Source organism: Bolinopsis microptera, chromosome 11 (assembly GCF_026151205.1).
Source record: "Bolinopsis microptera isolate Bmic1 chromosome 11, MBARI_Bmic_1.0, whole genome shotgun sequence".
NCBI lineage: Eukaryota > Metazoa > Ctenophora > Tentaculata > Lobata > Bolinopsidae > Bolinopsis > Bolinopsis microptera.
The window spans coordinates 16,504,804-16,523,455 of NC_087082.1; the positions used below are offsets into that span (position 1 = coordinate 16,504,804).

The 18,652-nt window shown below is 36.4% G+C and overlaps 3 protein-coding genes across 27 annotated transcripts in view; 1 reads left to right on the forward strand and 2 right to left on the reverse strand.

Annotated features, from left to right (window-relative positions):
* LOC134822641 (uncharacterized) overlaps nucleotides 1–3,686 on the forward strand; it is a 28,675-nt gene extending 24,989 nt beyond the window's left edge. For 13 of the 25 annotated variants that reach the window (XM_063833784.1, XM_063833787.1, XM_063833791.1 and 10 more), the window contains 7 exons: nucleotides 205–486; nucleotides 700–735; nucleotides 1,202–1,395; nucleotides 1,611–1,637; nucleotides 2,080–2,151; nucleotides 2,339–2,442; nucleotides 2,596–3,686. In XM_063833784.1, coding sequence (XP_063689854.1) covers nucleotides 205–486; nucleotides 700–735; nucleotides 1,202–1,395; nucleotides 1,611–1,637; nucleotides 2,080–2,151; nucleotides 2,339–2,442; nucleotides 2,596–2,755 — 875 coding nt within the window. In that variant the 3' untranslated portion in view covers nucleotides 2,756–3,686. The remainder of the gene's footprint in view (nucleotides 1–204; nucleotides 487–699; nucleotides 736–1,201; nucleotides 1,396–1,610; nucleotides 1,638–2,079; nucleotides 2,152–2,338; nucleotides 2,443–2,595) is intronic. The other 12 variants (XM_063833809.1, XM_063833807.1, XM_063833786.1 and 9 more) reach the window with 1 other exon arrangement.
* The window catches only part of LOC134823167 (small ribosomal subunit protein eS7-like), a 98,010-nt gene that overhangs the window by 47,764 nt on the left and 31,594 nt on the right, over nucleotides 1–18,652 (reverse strand). The gene's annotated exons all lie outside the window — the stretch shown is intronic.
* LOC134823416 (high-affinity lysophosphatidic acid receptor-like) lies at nucleotides 4,525–9,173 on the reverse strand. Its single transcript, XM_063834877.1, has 9 exons — nucleotides 8,977–9,173; nucleotides 8,688–8,791; nucleotides 8,431–8,554; nucleotides 8,042–8,198; nucleotides 7,684–7,840; nucleotides 7,241–7,407; nucleotides 6,915–7,073; nucleotides 6,676–6,790; nucleotides 4,525–5,421 (listed from the first exon to the last, which is right to left on the reverse strand). Exons 1-9 carry the CDS (start codon nucleotides 9,101–9,103, stop codon nucleotides 5,017–5,019), a joined length of 1,515 nt encoding a protein of 504 aa, XP_063690947.1. The 5' UTR covers nucleotides 9,104–9,173; the 3' UTR covers nucleotides 4,525–5,016.

Genomic DNA, 18,652 nt, shown 5'->3' on the forward strand with positions numbered 1-18,652 from the left:
TATAGACTACACTTGTACATAGATTAATCCTTGGAGTCGATCAAATATGTGTTACTTTTTTTCGGTTATCGTCATTTTCGTGTAACCAACATTCCACATAAAACATGCATGTTCGCTGTTGTTTCGTTACAAAACATCCTCAAATAATTAATCGATTCGTGACCTGTAAATATTTTCTAATTCTGAATTAAACCCCATCCCCAGACGCTGCAGCCAGTGTGTCTATAAAAGACAGGCAATCCAAGATAGCCGGGTTGTTTGGTGCCTCCCAACCCACAGCCTCACTTCCTACTCCTCCCCCACCAACTCCTTCTCCCTTGGGTTTAGAGAAGAAACCACCACTTGGAGGTAGACCTCTGATCCCTCATGGTGCTCCGACAAGAAACCCTCCTGTGGGTTCTCTACCTCCTAGACGTCCTACTCCTCAGTTACCTCCTCCATCATTAGGACCTGATCTACCTCCTCCTCCTCTTCCTTCTCTATCATGTAAACTTTGTTAACACTTTGTTAAGTGTATAGTCATATATACCTCGCTGAATTCAGCTTTTGCCGAATATCTAACTGAGTTACTGAGTAGTATAACATTTAATTGTAATAAATTATGATGACTCAGAGGTTCAGAGGTTGCCATCATCGAACGCTGCTTAATAAATTAAATTCTAATTAACACTATAACTACCAATACCTCAATACCTGCAGGTATACCGCAATCAAACACCAACTTGTCTACGGGATGTGAGTTTTCTATACGTCATATACTTGAAATCTATACAAATATTTTAGGGGAGATTGTGAATTCGTTAATCATCAGTAATGAGGGTATGAATCTGACAAAGCATTGCGCAGATTCATACTCAATAACCAGTAACCATCACAGTAACCATCTAACGTATTCGTGTTTTATTCTGTGTGTTGTAGTGAAAGCCCTTTAACCTCTAACACTGCAACAAAACTATCTCCGATAACGAATAACGATTAAACAATTAAACTGGTATTCCAACTTTACAAGGGCACTACCCCCGCTAAATACCCCCGCTAAATACCCCCGCTAAATACCCCCGCTAAATACCCCCGCTTAATACCCCCGCTAAATACCCCGCTAAATACCCCCGCTAAATACCCCGCTAAATAACCCCGCTAAATACCCCCGCTAAATACCCCCGCTAAATACTCAAACCTACCAGTGACCCATTAATTCCAGGTTACGAGGACAATGAGATAACATTTCCCATTCCTTCCCCAACTAAAGGCAGATTTCCGTTGCCACCCCCCTCTATGGGGTATAACCCCCCTAATTCGGGGGTTGGGGGCTACAACCCCACAGAGGAGGATGAAGAGGGCCTGTACGATCTGGAACCTGAGGGGCCTGATGATATCTACAATGATGGGGACGAGGTAGGGAAACGATTATTTTGTATATTTTTAAAATGCTTGTCGGCTTAGTGCCTCAATCGTTTAAGGCAGACAAATTATACAATATTGATGGTTGTGGTAAAATTTTCAAAGGCTGGACTAAATGTCAATTAGGCTTTCTCCATTGATGCCATTTCAACGTTTAGGAACAGCATCTTTGCTATCCTATTCCTTTCTAAATATTGTAAATCATGTAGGAAATTTACAATGATGGAGATGATGAGGTAGTTTTATGTTAACTGTGTCCCATTATGACATTAGGAAATTGTGAATTGTGATAAAAACAAGTGAATCAGCCATTACCAATGTGATTAATGACGAATTTCTTCAGTAGCTACCATATCATTAATTGATATTGGGTGTCATAGTTATCAGTTGATCAGCATTCTGCATGCTATGAAAATAACCAAGGCGTCATTTTTGTAAACTTTTGAAAGAAACTCCATCATAAACATTATTTGCTATTTTAATGTTAACTATTTTAATGTAAACTATTGTAATGTAAACTTTTGTAATGTTAACAATTGCGTAATGTGAACGTTTGTAATGTAAACTATTTAATGTAAACGATTGTTATGTAAACTATTGTAATGTAAACGTTTGTAATGTAAACTATTTTAATGTAAACGATTGTAATGTAAACTATTGTAATGTAAACTATTTCAGGCGGATAAAATTCCTGGCTACTTACCTCATGTTTCTAGTCGGGGGACAGCTGAAGAATTGTTGCGAAATGATGTGAGTTTAAATTTAACAGTATTATAATGTGAGTTGACGGGTGAACCTGAAAAAAATTAAACGTAAACATTGCTCCTGAAAAGGGCCGTATGTTTCTTATTTCTGGAATGAGGAGAATGTGGAGAGGTTATGCAAGGTTATGGAAGGTCAATAATTGACACAAACATTTATTGTAACAATATTTCAGCCCCAACCAGAATGTTTCCTGGTCCGTGACTCCACCAATAACCCCCAACAATACCCCTACGTGATATCCCTCAAAGCGGTGGGAAACACTTTCGAACACACCAGGTAATTCTCCATTTTAGATTAGTTAATTATCAGTGTTACCCAGCTTTCGGCCAGGATTCCATTGTCGAGATTAAAATTGTGCATAAGTATGAACTCGTTCAGGATTGTTAAAATTATAAATGATTTAGCATTCTCCATTTATTTTATCTACAGATTGGGATCGCGAAGCAACGGAAAGCTAGCAATAGGGACGGCTAAGTCAATGGAGACAACACACGAAAGTTTAGCGGATCTGATCCACTACCACAGGACCACGCCCCTTAACCTGAGAGGCAGGAACGTTCTCCTCAAATACCCTATAACCCCACGATAAACTACACGTGCATACCACGTGTACTGAACTGTCGTCTTGTTCAAGCGGTTATGATATGTTATTTTTTAGTAATGTTAGCAGATTAATTGAAGTGGAAGCTGTGAAGATGTATGGTAGTGTCATTATTAATACAGATCTTAATTTGATTCTAAACGTGGAATTCTTCGAGATTTGAATTAAATCTTAAATGAGAAATCAAGTTTAGCTTTTCGATTAAAATAATAATCAAGGTTTAAGTTAACTTTATTGGTGAAATATAAACAATTTTTCATCTTTCATGAAGTTTGTTTTTAATGGTTTATTGATTACTAGACGTTTTATTAAATCCGTGACTGTCATTGATTACAAGTTTCAAGAATCAATCACGATTTTTAATAAGAATTATGCAGTATTTAATTTTGATTTGATTTTGATTCCATCATGATTTTGTAAGATTTAGAATGCTGCTGAGAGATTAATCTGTGGTTTTTAACAATTAGAGTTAGTTTTAGAATATTTTGATAGGATATGCCGTAAAAATGTGTGAAAATTAGAGTAGTGACACAGTGAGTACTAGTGAATACTAGTGAGTACTAGTGAGTACTAGTGAGTACTAGTGAGTACTAGTGAGTACTAGTGAGTACTAGTGAGTACTAGTGAGTACTAGTCAATACTAGTGAGTACTAGTGAGTACTAGTGAGTACTAGTGAGTACTAGTGAATAGTGAGTAGTGAGTACTTATAGCTAACTGCAACGCAAGGAGTAGGTGCATATCTGGTGTACACTGTATAACCGAATGAACTGCTTGTTTCATCTTTTATTGCTTTACTATTACTAATCTAGTGATACTCATTGATCAATGAGTCACAAATTTTATTTTTTGGATTTTGCATCTTTAAAAATCATTTCAATTTCTTGTATAATACTTTTTGATTCCCAGATTTTATTTTTTAAAGAAAACAAAAAGATTGGAGTTTTACTTTGTAAAAATGGGGTAGAATCGAAAAACCGATTGAAATTATTCACGAGAGGAAATCCAATTCAAGATTTCAATTAACAAATAGGTGGCCGAATGCTGATTGTCAAATTGTTGTTCAATATTCCGGGATCAGGTGGGCTTTTAGGGTTTTTCAAGCTGGGTAAAAGTATGGTCAAAATGTTTGCATAGTTTGAATACCGCCCACTCGTGCACGGTGCTGTGTACTTTTTGGAACCCTCTTAGTTAAAATTCCAAATCATGGACTTCTTGACCACGGCTGGCCATTGGCCAAATGCCAAACTTGAGTCTGAGATGAATCGTGGTCGTGAAGAAAAAAAAGTCACGTGACGGTATTTGCTTAGCAGATTGATGGGATAGCCTGGGCTGCAAGGCGCCAACAGATTGATTTAACATTTTAATAAATGTGTCTTTGGATTATTCAATACAGCTTATAAACAGCTATTTCCAGTTTTGGTATTAAATATTAAATATCTTCCTGTCCGATAAGCTCTGTATCGTTTCCCAGGTCACTGAATCCGTCGCTGTCTCTTATTCTTACTTTTAGACGAGGGGAGATGTTCATGTTGTCCATTAAGGGTGCTGCCATCTTCACCGACTGTTCTCTTATCGATTTCATCCCGCGTTTAGATCGCTTATTCAGCTGTAAATGAGAAGAATGTAGGTTATCGTACTTTGTACTTGACTCGATGATGTGAATAAAATTCAAACTAAATTGGAAGCACTTTTAATCGGTGTTTTATTTCGTCAACCGTTTTGTATTTTGATTTAACAATTGAAATACAGCAAAATTGAAAGGGAAAGGAAACAAGAAAACTGACACATTTTGTGAATGCTCACGATTATAATAATTATTAATCAAATTTGAATTTGATTCATTCTCACTTTTAAACTAAGGCTATTGTAAATTAACTTAAATGTTAAATTTAGAACGAAAGCTTGTTGAACCCTTAATAATTAATTAATGCAATTACAAATTATGCCAAATAATATTGTATAGAAACAGTGTTAAACTTTAAGTTTAAATACGAAAAAATATATACACTCTGTCTCTAGTTCATTGTTAAAATTGACGTTCTACGTAGTAAATTTTAACTGTACAAAAAATATCTAAACTCTATCATGATATTGTCTTTAACTAGGTAGTGCAGTAGTCGAGTCCGCCTAAGTTGAGCTTATCGAAAATTATAACTGTTCATCGCATATCCACAATAAAAATCATATCACAGATATAGATAACGGTCTTGTTACAAATATAGATTTGGGTGCAATTGCAATGATTACCTTACGACTGATTGTGGTTACCTATACCCTGCTCTTCGTTTCTTCTCCCTTCTACCAACTCAACAGACGCTGGTGATGGGTTCGGTTTACACGGAACACCTGTATCTTCATTGTCACTGAAACTCTGTACATCTGATTGTTCGGTATTGCCCCTTGGCATCACAGCAGCCATAGCACAATCACCAAAATCAATAAAGCTCTCGCAAATAACAGCATCCAATGAAATGGTCTGAGAGTTGGAGCGGTTGCCAGCTCCTTTCAGTCTTGTTTCCAGATCTGAGGCTTGCTGAATCAACCTGCTCTCAAATGCTTGAGACTGCGTTTTTATGATTTCCTCCAAGTTTGACGTTTGTTGCTTTAGTCGTCTTGATGTTCGTTTGAAGCTGCAAGAGGCTCTTCTCTGTAACTGAGGAAGTTCTCTTTCAGTTTGAGATCTATCAGATTCTTATCAGTAACAAACTCAAAAGCACGTGCAAGTGATATCTATCGTTTTAAACTACGTTTTGTAAGGTAACGAGGCACATTCAACGAGCAACTAGGGGTCGTTCACATATTACGTAATCATTTTTTGGAACATTTTTACCACCCCCCCCCCCCTCCGTAATCAGTTTTACACATAGCTATTGTGTCAAAATTACACTAGCGTAATCATTGGGAAACCCCCCCCCCCCTCAGCTGATTACGTAAAATGTGAACGACCCCCTATCAAAAAGATCAATCCAAAAAAAATCTGAAAACCGAGCTTTAAGCTAAAACAATAATTTTTAAGTCACATTCCAAAATCGCAATTCGGCATAATTAATGAAAATTTTGATGGACTAACGTGGGAGGAAATTGTTTTATAACTCATTGTTTCTGTTGTTCATGTTTTCCGGCCCTCAATTAAACCGGTCATATTTGGATCACAAATATGATTTTCCGTATATCTGTTCAAAATATCGCTATTCGCTAATAAGGCATGAAATTATGAAAATTGCACTGTGAAGGTAAACAGTTGTGTGGCACGTTTTCGTGCAAAAAGCCGTGCAACAAGAATTTGATCAAACAACAAATAACCAAACTTGTAGCCGCAAGAAAAAATCGTCATAACAAACACAATTATATTATATCGATAGAGGAATTGGAAATTTTCAGTGTCGGTTTTTACTAAGTTTTTATATTAATGCACTAAAGCTTGATAGACAATAAAAAACCCGCGATCTCATGAAAATAACCCCACTATATACCCCACTATATACCCCACTATATACCTCACTATATACCCCACTTTATACCTCACTATATACCCCACTATATACCCCACTTTATACCTCACTATATACCTCACTATATACCCCACTATATACCCCACTATATACCTCACTATATACCCCACTTTATACCTCACTATATACCTCACTATATACCCCACTATATACCCCACTTTATAGTTTATACCCCACTATATACCCCACTATATACCCCACTATATAGTATATACCCCACTATATAGTATATACCCCACTATATACCCCACTATATACCCCACTTTATACCCCACTATATACCCCACTATATACCCCACTATATACCCCACTATATACCGTACCCCACTATATACCCCACTATATACCCCACTATATACCCCACTATATACCCCACTATATACCCCACTTTATACCTCATTTCTAACTTTAGGGAGTCTGAGAACGTAGAGAAGAGGGTTAACTACAGGACTCAAATACAACATCCAGAACGTTAACGTCCTCAGCGCCATCTCTGTCGACTTATCTAACCTGTAATCAGTTTAGTAAGATTGAAATATAAACTGATGTAATCGCTGGCAGATTATTGCCACAATTTATTGAACTGATATTATCTTCCAGAACTTTGATATCTCTTCAACTGACCCCGGCTAACCTGTGGACTGCGTTTGTGTATGATCGGACTATTCCAAACACATAGAAAGGGAATATAGAAACCATCCAAATTAGCCCAACAAATATTGAGATCAAAGAAGCGTGCTTATAGTCTGTACTACTACTGCTCTTCTGACTCTTTTGGTCTTTACTCGTCTTACTTCAGAGTTATAAAGTTACTTTACTCGTTTTACTGTAGAGTTATACAAGTTATATTTTGCATACACTTTCAAGTTTGATCTAATTTGTGATGAGATTGAAAGTTTGGGACAGCGAGACTGACAGAAAATAATCAAAAATGTAAAAAACTAAATTCTCAAAATGTACCTATTGCCGAGTTTCCTTCGGCCCTTCTGCACGTTATCCCGTTTGGTAAGGCCTACCACCATCAAGGTAATGAGTGTGACCAGTATGGCCACTAGTATAAAGAAGGCTACTATATTGTACACAAAACCAAACCTCACGTGGGCCCACTCAGTGAAGTTCCACATGCACTTATAGGTAAGGTATTTGTTAGAAATGTGAGGAAAATCTTTACTTGAGAGTTAACTTTCTTCGGTAAAAGTATAACACGATATCTGACCAATTTCCATCAATATCATTAGTTTTCAGTAGAAGTGTCAGTATAGTGTTAGTATGGTGAGTGTCAGCGAAAGTTACAAAAGGTGAGCATAATCTTTGCAATATGAAGTGACTCCTCTCGTTTTGGTCCATTAGAAACTAAACAAGTAAGTAACATTAGAACAAGTTTCAGTAAAGAGAATATTCACCTGTTTAGCGACCAGATTGTAGTTGTAACCCTTGACGTAGTAAGCAGTGGGTATGGTAAGCAGCAGTGTTACCACCCATATCACTAGGGTGCCACCCATTATTCTTTTAGCTGTAGCCACTCTTCGGTAAGCGATAGGGAAATACATCGATAACACTCTGGTAAATTATAGACATGATTCAATTTTCTATTGTCAATAATTGTAAAATCTAAATTCATGTACTTGGTAGAGTAACTTAGCTCAAGTTGCATGACGTTTGAACGGTGTCATCCTCAAAGCTTTCAACCATTATTCTACGCAGAACATTTGCCACGGGCACCAAAATATGAGCCAACTATTAATTCTAGCTGGAAACTACCTGAGAGCGGAGATGATGACGACAGTGACAAAGGAGAGGGGTTGAGAGAAGGGTCTAACGTAACTGCTGACCATACACCACCACCCTTCAGCACTCACCATGAAGGTACACTTGCACCGAGTCAGGGAGATGTTCCGGTCTGGCAACAGTCCTGGTTCTGTGAGTGGTTGTTAAGTGGGATAAATTGTGAGTAGAAATAGGGCTAATTTCAAGTAGAAGAATTGTTAAATGTAAAAACAATGATTGTGATCAGCTGGTCAAGGAGACAAATACAGAGATGGTATTTTTGCAATCTGAACTGGAACTCTAGAGGTCTAGCTGTTGACAGTTCAAATATGAGGTGCAAATTATGATATACCACCATACAGTAAACACTGAGTTTGTCTTACCACCAATCCAGTTACCAGTGAAGCAAGCGACAGTAACGAAAGGAAGGTGCAGTACGCCAGTAGTGAGGTCCACTATGGCTAGTAACAGCAGCACCAAGAAGGACGGTGTCCGTAGTGCAGCACTCTGGGTTATGGCAGTTAGAATCACTCTCAGAAATATTTATTGTAAAATTGATTTCATTTAAAAAAAAAAGAGTACCGTTGAATATTATAATTAAGGTTACGATTATTTTCTAACGAATGTGTTTGATACTCACGGTGCTGATGTAGTAGATAGCGGTGATATTGCCCAGGATCGCTGTTATGGTGAGGAGGAGAGTGATGCTACCCAGCAGAGGATCCGTCCCAACCCACCAGTCTTCTGTTGGGTATACAGATTGTTATTCAACAAATCCCTGGAGCCTTTCAAATTTAAATTTGTACGAGTTATGATGCATTATATATCAATCCACGTAAATATTGAAACACCAAAATATGGCGGATTTACAAGACAACCCAATAAGATTAACAAAGATATAACATTTTCAAACTGGAAATAGTAAATACCAGAATGGTCTTCATCGTGGATGTGGTTCCCTACTCCTATGTCCTCTTCGTCCATTGCACCCACTGCAGAGATCAAATTCTTACAAAAAAACAAGAAACAAACAAGATAAAACCCAAGACCGGCCATCCTTGCATCAGTATCAGCGGACAACAAAACAAAACTCTTTATAATTATGGCCTATGCTCTCTGTATAAGTACGGTATTATCAGTACTAAATTCTAACGTACAATAGTCCTACATTCAGCCATATAAATGGCTCAAAGTGGTCATTGTGGGACCACTAAAACATAATACATAGTTACAAATATATCACAATGTAATTGTAAATGCATAGTTAATAGTTATGTATAGTGGATCAGGAAATCGATGTTACACTTGTTTAACTGCAGGGATGTAGGTAACCTGCAACTCATCGAGAATCGATCGCAGAAATCGTGCAAATGATTTGATTTGAAACTTTTACAAAATAACAAGTATATATTTTATATGTTTGTTCGATTTGCTGTACATTTGTTATATATAACAAATGTACAGCAAATCGAACAAACATATAAAATGGGCCGAAATGTATAAATGCTAAAAAGCGTGGGTCAGTGAAACAAGAACAGAGGACAACTTTCAAAGCAGGAATTTTTTGGCCGCCCAAAGCCTCAATAACATCACCTCCACGTCCTAGTAATAATATTTCCAATGTTTCGAGGGGATGAGCACTGGAAGGCTTTTTATATCATTCAAAAGAAAACAAATTAAAAGTATTTATTGTTGTGGATCATGGATTTATGGAGCCAGGATGTAGGCAACAGAACTTTATTTTGTAAAACCATGTGGTTAGTGCCACACCCTCATCAGCATTATCAAATATTCGCATGTTCCCTCAGCTAATATGATTAGCTGAGGGAATGTGCATATATAAACAGATATTCGGAAATATTCATACATAATTGATAATGTGGCACTCACCAGTCACCATATGGTTTTACGAAATAAAGTTCTGTTGCTAAATCAAACAATCCTATTTTGTTTCAAATTTCGTGACTTAGATAACAAATAAGCTGTCGAAGACCTGATAAGACAGGAAGTAGCTACAAGCAGTGCTGAGAATGGTTAACGACATACATAATGGGATATAATGGGATATAATGGGCATGTCCTAAAGTGTGCGATACAGACTCTAGTAATACTAATAGTAATAGTACTATGTATTACTGTATACCATGAACCATGAGAATAGGAATTAGCGGTGTAGAAATAAATGATGTATATAATGAATAAACATGAATGGGGTTATCCAGACAGGCTTTGACTAAAGGTGCAGAATGCCGATAAGGGTGCCGATCTCCTTTGCGGTAACTAGTACCGCCAGTAGTAAGTATAGACTCACTGCAACCCTGCCGGGACCCCGAACGTATACACTCCTGCTCAATGTCCAATGCTAAAACGATCACAATGGTGATACAGACTCCCCGCGGCCCTATCTACACCGGATATTGTCACGCGCTGTATATATTCACGATATAAGGTTGACGATATAGTAAGAGGGTGTGATGACCGTTTTTAATCTCTAATGAGAACCTTAATATTCAGATCATCTTATTATTGTGTAATTTCGTTTGACCTACCTACTATTATTAGCGTCAATGCTTTGATTGGTATTAAAATGTAAAAAAAAGTAGAAGCTTTCTCGATTTTAGATGGTCGGAACTCTAAATTCCACTTGAACAAGCTAATTTCCATGATTCGTGACAAACATCAAGTGAAAAATAAAATATTGGAATATCCCTTAAAATCATCAACTCGAAATCATTATCAAACATCTAGAATAGGCCGAGCAGGATACACACTCAATTCAGTTGGCCGTGTTTCGGCAGAACTAAATAGTAACAAACAGATGCAATGGGAATTACGGTTTTAAATTCAATTGTAGTTAAGCAACAGCAAGATTGTTCGACATGCTGATAATCATCGTTTAGTAATATACAGAATTAGATCTGACATAGGTTATAAGTATAACAAAATGGCCACTGCTGATTACCCGAGTTGATTAAATAAACGGGAGCAGTTGGTAGTTTTGATTAGTAAACGATCAAGCATTAATATCATATATGCCCAGTTGGCACATGGTGGCCAACCAGACTTGAAGTTCCAATCAATCAATCAACAATTCTATTTCGATCTTGACATTTGATAGATCACAACTCCATGTGGGACCATGATAGATGTAAATGCTGGCAGCGTGTACACGGTGCATACATAATGTCGGCTCTGTACTGATATAGTTTCTCACAATAGTACTGCTGTATAATTACCTGAGTACGTAATAATGAGCTAATTGGTAATTATGATAATTACTCATAATTATGTACACAGTTATGTAATTACATATTGACTCTACTATACATGATCCATTGATCCTGGTTTACCTGGCGAAATCACGTTCATCCTGGTACTGTTTCCGTATATCACCACTCATTGACTCGTTATATTCTACAGTTCAGTAACAACAACAGTGAATTAACACACAATTATAAATGAACAATTATAGAATTGACTTTAATTAATTGAATAAAGCTAAATTGTTAATTACATCACAGAGATGAATAAGCGGGTCTTGAGATACGTGATAATTAAAATTAAGAATATAACTCCACTTATATTGTTTATAATGATAAACGTAACGGATTTTTTTTGCTGTTTTTTTGGGCTAAATGAAACTTGTGACCGGACTGCGGACAGGAAGTGCAACTATAAACTAATCGCACTGTTTTGAGAACAACCGAAAACATAATTGGTGCGATTCGGATTACGAAACTAATCGCACTGATTTTTTGAAAGTCTGAATACCTTGTTCCGCAATTTTCTGCCCATACGCTAACGCCTAACATAGGTTTATGTCATTATAGTTGCACGAGCGTAATAATATTGCTCAATGTAATAATATAGTGTATAATATTGTAAATCTTGTAAATCTTGTAAATCTTGTAAATCTTGTAAATCTTGTAAATCTTGTAAATCTTGTAAATCTTGTAAATCTTGTAAATCTTGTAAATCTTGTAAATCTTGTAAATCTTGTAAATCTTGTAAAGAAATTCATTTTGTCCCTGCAACTTACATTTGGATGTTGTGAAATTTGCCACATAACTTCTGTTCATCCCCAATATCCTGTGTTATTGTTCGATTATGAGATTTGTTACTAGTTTGTCAGAATTAATAATGTAAGGAGCTGTATAGGTTAAACAGGAAGTTATTGTGGCACTCTGTGACACTTTGCGGCACTCTGTGGTACTCTGTCACTGATTCACATTCGATTAGGTGGATCAAAGGTTGAGGTGGTAATCATCGTTACCGCCTAGAGTTATGAGTGCTTTTTTATGTTTTGCACTAACTCCTGAACAGCAGAAGTGGAGACGATCGATTTGAATATTAAAAATAATGGTCTCGGACCACAAAATTAATTCGATATCCCTTGAGTGCCTTGGATAGAAGGGTAGAAAAGGGTATGCATTTTTCGAGAACTATTAAATACATGATTTAAACTGCAATATATGATTTAAACTGCACTGACGGTATTGAGGTGATTTTTCATGTGACGTCAAGTTAAAAATATCGGTACAAGACATGTAACAACGAGCAGTCAATAAATTGGCGAGGAAAACTCATTGACACCATAATTTGTACTTTGAGGCTGGTAATTGATTTAAATTTCATGCCATCTGCAACTGTGAAATTAGCAGTTGGTTAGACGTAAAAAAGAGCCTTACAAATGACAAACTTATGAAACTTTGAGGAAACATAATCGTTTAAATCCAGAGCATGCATAGCCATAATGCAATCATGAAGATCTGATCACTTTCAGACACAGTTTCATTGTATGTATCAGTTTGCGTTCTTGGGTGGGTCGATATTATAGGGAGGACGAAATTAGAGACTCACTAAGAAGTGACTTGGTTGAGTCTCTCATTTCTTTCCTATGCTAATAAACACTCGGTATATCTAATTCTATAAATAACAACTTATTATTTACGTATAATACAGACAAACTAATAACCATTTTATGATTTATGCATCATATAGCGAATGATATATTAAGTCGAATTATATGTAATTGGCTTATTGCATCCTGAAATAACCTTATGGTCAATGATCATTGACTTCTCATCCGTAATAAATAACAATCAATACAGCACAATTCGATGTAATTATTAATTATATCTATCTATATATTGTTCTATGAATAAGAGAGTTAGAATTAACCCAAATATCAGGGACACGAATGACTACTCCAGGATTAAAGAAACTAAACTTTCAACACTGAAAACATTCAGATTCTTGCCAAATATATTTCGATTGTAGTCATCTCCAGTGACATTGAACCTAAAAAATGTTAAAAGGTTAGTGAAACTCAAGCCGTTACAAAATTAAGAATCCGAAAAAGGTAAAAAGATCATATTAAGGTTTATGGAATATAGGTAATCCAAAGGGATTGACAGTATTAAGGCCAAAAGGTCTAAGAGAATTAAGCAAATGTATGTAGTTATTTTCTTTTACTTCAAGTGTACTGGGACTGCAATTCTCTAAAATAAAAGTTTTAAAAGTTTCATTAAAATCTGTATGTACTCCTAAACCGTGGTCGATTAATTATTCTATAAATAATTAATATTCATAAATTTGACCAAAACCCATAATCATGATTTCATTCTCGGTATCAATTTGCATTTGCGGACGGTTATTCAAATTAATATCATTTCCTTTTGTTTGGAAATGAGAGACATTGACAGCGGTCCACTCTACCCATGATTATGGGTTTTGGTCGAATATGTATATATGTAAAAAAACGGAATTAAACGGAATTAAACGTAAAGTTGTCGGAGATGGCACTAACACCATCGTCTCGACTACCTTACAAGACATTTTTGTGGCGGACCAATTTGCGACGACCGAAATTTTGGCGGTCCGAAAATATGGCGAAATTGAACAAAAACCGTCACATTTCGGACGTCACAGAAAATAAGGGTATTTTTCATCATTTTGTTTTCTGACACAAAGGAAATTCAAAATTTTCTAAAAATCGGTAAAATCATGTTGAAACAAAATGAAACTTATAAATCGATTTTTTCATCTTCCTCTAAGGGGTCCGGCTCGAATCTTTCAGTTTCACTTATTGAGTTTGGTATTAAATTGTTTGATACATGTTTCGTATCCAATATCAGCGCGCGAAAAGTGGCATGCAACGTATGTCAATAAATTGTTTATCTTGACTTAGTCTATAAGACGTTTATGTTAGCACATAAATGTAATTTATTGTAAATTTAAAACGTATAACTTGACATTAAATTCATTATGGAATATTGTGTTTATTTGTCCCACCTTGTATCACGTTGCGACCCCCACGGTCGTTTCACTATGTCGACCCCCACGGTCGTTTCACTTTATCGTTACGACGATACAGGGGGAGCCGCGCACTTCGTGCGCGGCGGGTCATACAACGTATGATAAGTCCCACCATCATATCACTAACTTTTCAAGAACAAAATGAATCGATGAAGCCACAATTATTGGAATAAGCTAAAAATAATGCGACGGATTCTATTACGACGACCGAAATTTTGGCGGTCCGAAAATATGGCGAAATTTCGGGAAAACCGTCGCATTTCGTACGTTATAAAAATTTCTTGTAAGGTTACAAGACTTTTTTGTGGCGGACCAATTTGCGACGACCGAAATTTTGGCGGTCCGAAAATATGGCGAAATTGAACAAAAACCGTCACATTTCGGACGTCACAGAAAATAAGGGTATTTTTCATCATTTTGTTTTTTGACACAAAGGAAATTCAAAATTTTCTAAAAATCGGTAAAATCATGTTGAAACAAAATGAAACTTATAAATCGATTTCTTCATCTTCCTCTATACTTAAGGGGTCCGGCTCGACTCTTTCAGTTTCACGCTGTTCTCCAGTGTACTCCCAGGAGTAAGATTCTCGGATAAGCGTATTACTTGACATTAAATTCATCATGGAATATTGTGTTTATTTGTCCCACCATCATATCACTAACTTTTCAAGAACAAAATGAATCGATGAAGCCACAATTATTGGAATGAGCTAAAAATAAATATTACGACGACCGAAATTTTGGCGGTCCGAAAATATGGCGAAATTTCGGGAAAACCGTCGCATTTCGTACGTTATGAAAAAGTCTTGTAAGGTAGGCTAGTTTTAAAATTGAAAATCGAAAAGTTGCACACGTGAGGACACGCCCAAATTGATAGAACAATATGTTTACATATTGTGTTAAATTTTTGCATGTGTTGGTGCTTTATAAAGCACCAACACATGCACAAATTTAAGGTGATTCAATATTTTATGCGCACGCAACGTCCTCTCAAAGTTTGCACGTGCAAAAGGGGAGAATTTTGCTCATTCTTGATATCGAATAATTCTGGTTTCCCACGACAGTTAGATGGCATTATATATGAATTTAATGCCAACTTCAATGAGTAAAAAGTGGTATATTTAGTCAGTGATCGACAGATACATTTCGACTTTGTAAATATTTATCCTAAATTATTGTAATAGAGTTTCAATTAATTATATCTATGACATGCTGAAAATCTTTTTGGGTTGCTTTCGGGTCGATACCTAGTATTTCGGGACAAGGGTGGTAATTAGTGTCCAATTAGCTGTTGATTCTTGAATCTTTATTTCCGAGTACAGCTGCCTTCGGGTAGTTCTTCTTAATTAATTTATATTACAATTGTAAATGAATGGAAAAAGGGAGCGACCGATTTCATTCTCGGTATCAATTTGCATTTGCGGACGGTTATTCAAATTAATATGATTTTCTTTTGTCTCATTTGTCCGCTACTTTCGTATCAGGTCATACTGACATATAAGGTCAGGTATTGATCATTATTCAACTATTTACATACATACCCGAGGCGATTACCGCTCCAGCATATTATATAACACCCCGGTTTCCGAGTTTCCTAATACGAGCGTGCTAAATCACTTTACCTACAGTCTACACTAGATCTTCGAGATTTTTTATAAAGGGCCCCTGACATTTGAACTTACTCAAATCGTTGTATTTTCGGACGCTGATTCGGAATCACTCTACATATTGACAAAGGATTAAAATGCTCCCCTAGCAAGATATCATTATTGGCGAAAAACTGTCTCGATCACGTGATATGACCGTACGAGGAAGTCGGTCTAATTTCTCGTTAGGGTCAGGCTAGGGTTCAGCATATACTATTGTTAGTGATCTTGGGTTAGGGTTATGGTTGGGATCAGATTAGAGGGTTAGGGTTTCGATAAGAGGACATAAGAGCACATACATCCTAAAACCGAGACTCCGGTGTTTTGTAGCGCTTTTCCTTGTTCTGTTCAGTTTAAAACTTTGAGTCTGCACGACTTGTGCAGACTTGTGCCCAGCAATATAATAAAGAAAAACGGTATGTTTAGATAGTTAGATAAATTCCCGGATCAGAATTGAGGAACAGAATTGAGGTACTCCTCTTCTTATCACACTAAACCAGGTACGTATGTACTATGTCTAGGTTAAAACTTGCTACTTAGGCTAGGATTATGATCAGTCGACACTCTAAAATAGAATTATTATCACTGAGAAGTAAGAACAGATCCAATTAATCACTTGCAATTCCCCTTGATGGTTGCATTGCGTGGACTTGCAACTGAATTATGCAGCGCGGCAAGTGAATTATGTTGCAGCTATCGTATCAGATAAAACTAAAAGCAGCATACAGTAATGCTTAATGTATGCTAACAGTCCCTAGAAATGAGGAGCTTCATTATAGTCGTCAGTCGAGCTATTAAATAACTGTAAGGCTATTTTGGAAATCAACAGGATCAGTTGAAACATGCCCATTTTTGCAGGTCTGTATACGTTTCATCATATTTGATTTGTACTTCTAGCTGAGCCAAAGCTATGCGAGACAGATGGAAAACAGATTAGTATACATTTTAAGATTTTAGAGGGGATCTGCCAACTTAACCAAATCGAAATGTTCTCAAATTGTATTTTCTCAACTGCTCAATTCAATTAAAATATCTTTCTTCAACACTTTTTGTTTGCTTTTCAACTATAATAGTATAATTGCTTTACCAAATTTCGTGTCCTTTTTCCGCCTAGTTTCTACAATCATCGCTATTCGTCTCTATCGCAGTGACTTAATATATAGTTTTCAGTCATCTTGTTTTATTTGCTTCACCATGATTACCTCTAATTTGTCCGCTACTTTCGTATCAGGTCATACTTTGTTTCTGTCTGGTTCTAATAAACCGTTACGGCGTTACAATAATGACTTTAATATAAGCCGCGGTAATCACCGAGGCGATTACGGCTCCAGCATATTAACCCACGAATTCCGGATTTCCGCTAGACAGTATAAATATGATTTCATGTCGCTAGATTGTTGTAATGTAAGGTAAGAAAGGTGTTTTGTCTGTCCATATTATCAGGTGCTGAAGTTGAACATTATAATGCTTCAGTGAATTCGTCATCGACAAGGCTGTATCCTTGGAAAGTTCACAAACTGTGCAGATTTTCAGTTGCAGTTTATTAATATTTACCCTTTGCACGTTGGTCGTTATCTTTTTTCGTCTTGTCGGCTCTTCGTTAGATAGGAAATAAATGATCAATTTAAAAACCAAGACCGCTGCATTTGTAATGCTTTTCATTGTTCTGTTCAATTTAAAACTTTGAGTCAGCACGATTTGTGTCTAGCAATATAATAATGAAAAACGGTATTTTAGATAAATTCCCGGATTAGAATTGAGGGACTAGGTATACCGTTGTTCCTAATCTAATAATGACACTGATAATCATAAGAAATGCCTCAGTAATAATTGAATTGAAGTGATTGTTTCATTAACACTTTGCATTGGTACACAGTTACACAGTTACAATACTGTTGTAAGAAAAAGAAGAGTACAGGTACTCCTCTTCTTCTCACACTAAACCAGGTATGTACTATGTAGGTTAAGGGGGCATACACCAAAACTGTCCAACCCTAATGACCTCATAGGAAGTTCAGTAACCATCTAGCGCACCGTTTCCACACCAACATTTTTTTTGAGGTTCTCATTTTTGTAATCGAGCATTTCCTGGTCAAAGTGCATTTTTCAGAAGGAACAATTTGTTTCATGGAGAGACTATGAGTTCATCATTTCTTGTGGTATCGAGCTGAAACTTTGCACGAAGTTTATTCATATCTAGTTCAAGATGTGTGTAAAATCTTGTTGTTTGGCTTTAAGGTGCAAAAGATCAACTTTCCAGTTGAATAAACACATTTTTGAGGGCATCAAACACTGCGCCAGAATTCAGAGAACAATTTCATGTCAAGCATCAAAACAATCCGATGTTCCTTGACGGACTTTTTGGCCAAAACAAGCCTGAAAAGTAAAATTACCACTTCTTTGTTGATTTTACAAATATTTTAAAACGCAGAGGTTTCAGATACGATATCAAGATTTTACACACATCTTGAACTAGATATGAATAAACTTCGTGAAAAGTTTCAGCTCGATACCACAAGAAATGATGAACTTATAGCCTCTCCATGAAACAAATTGTACTTTTCCGAAAAATGCACTTTGACTAGGAAATGCTCGATTACAAAAATGGGAATCCTCAAAAACATTTTTTGGTGTGGAAACA

Excerpts from the sequence above, each read along its gene's own strand:
- LOC134823416 (XM_063834877.1), bottom strand. The coding sequence starts at position 9,103 with ATGGCCGGTCTTGGGTTTTATCTTGTTTGTTTCTTGTTTTTTTGTAAG. Across the intron at positions 8,792-8,976 it reads CCACGATGAAGACCATTCTG|AAGACTGGTGGGTTGGGACG; the intron begins GTATTTACTATT and ends TATACCCAACAG. Across the intron at positions 8,555-8,687 it reads CTATCTACTACATCAGCACC|AGTGCTGCACTACGGACACC; the intron begins GTGAGTATCAAA and ends GCCATAACCCAG.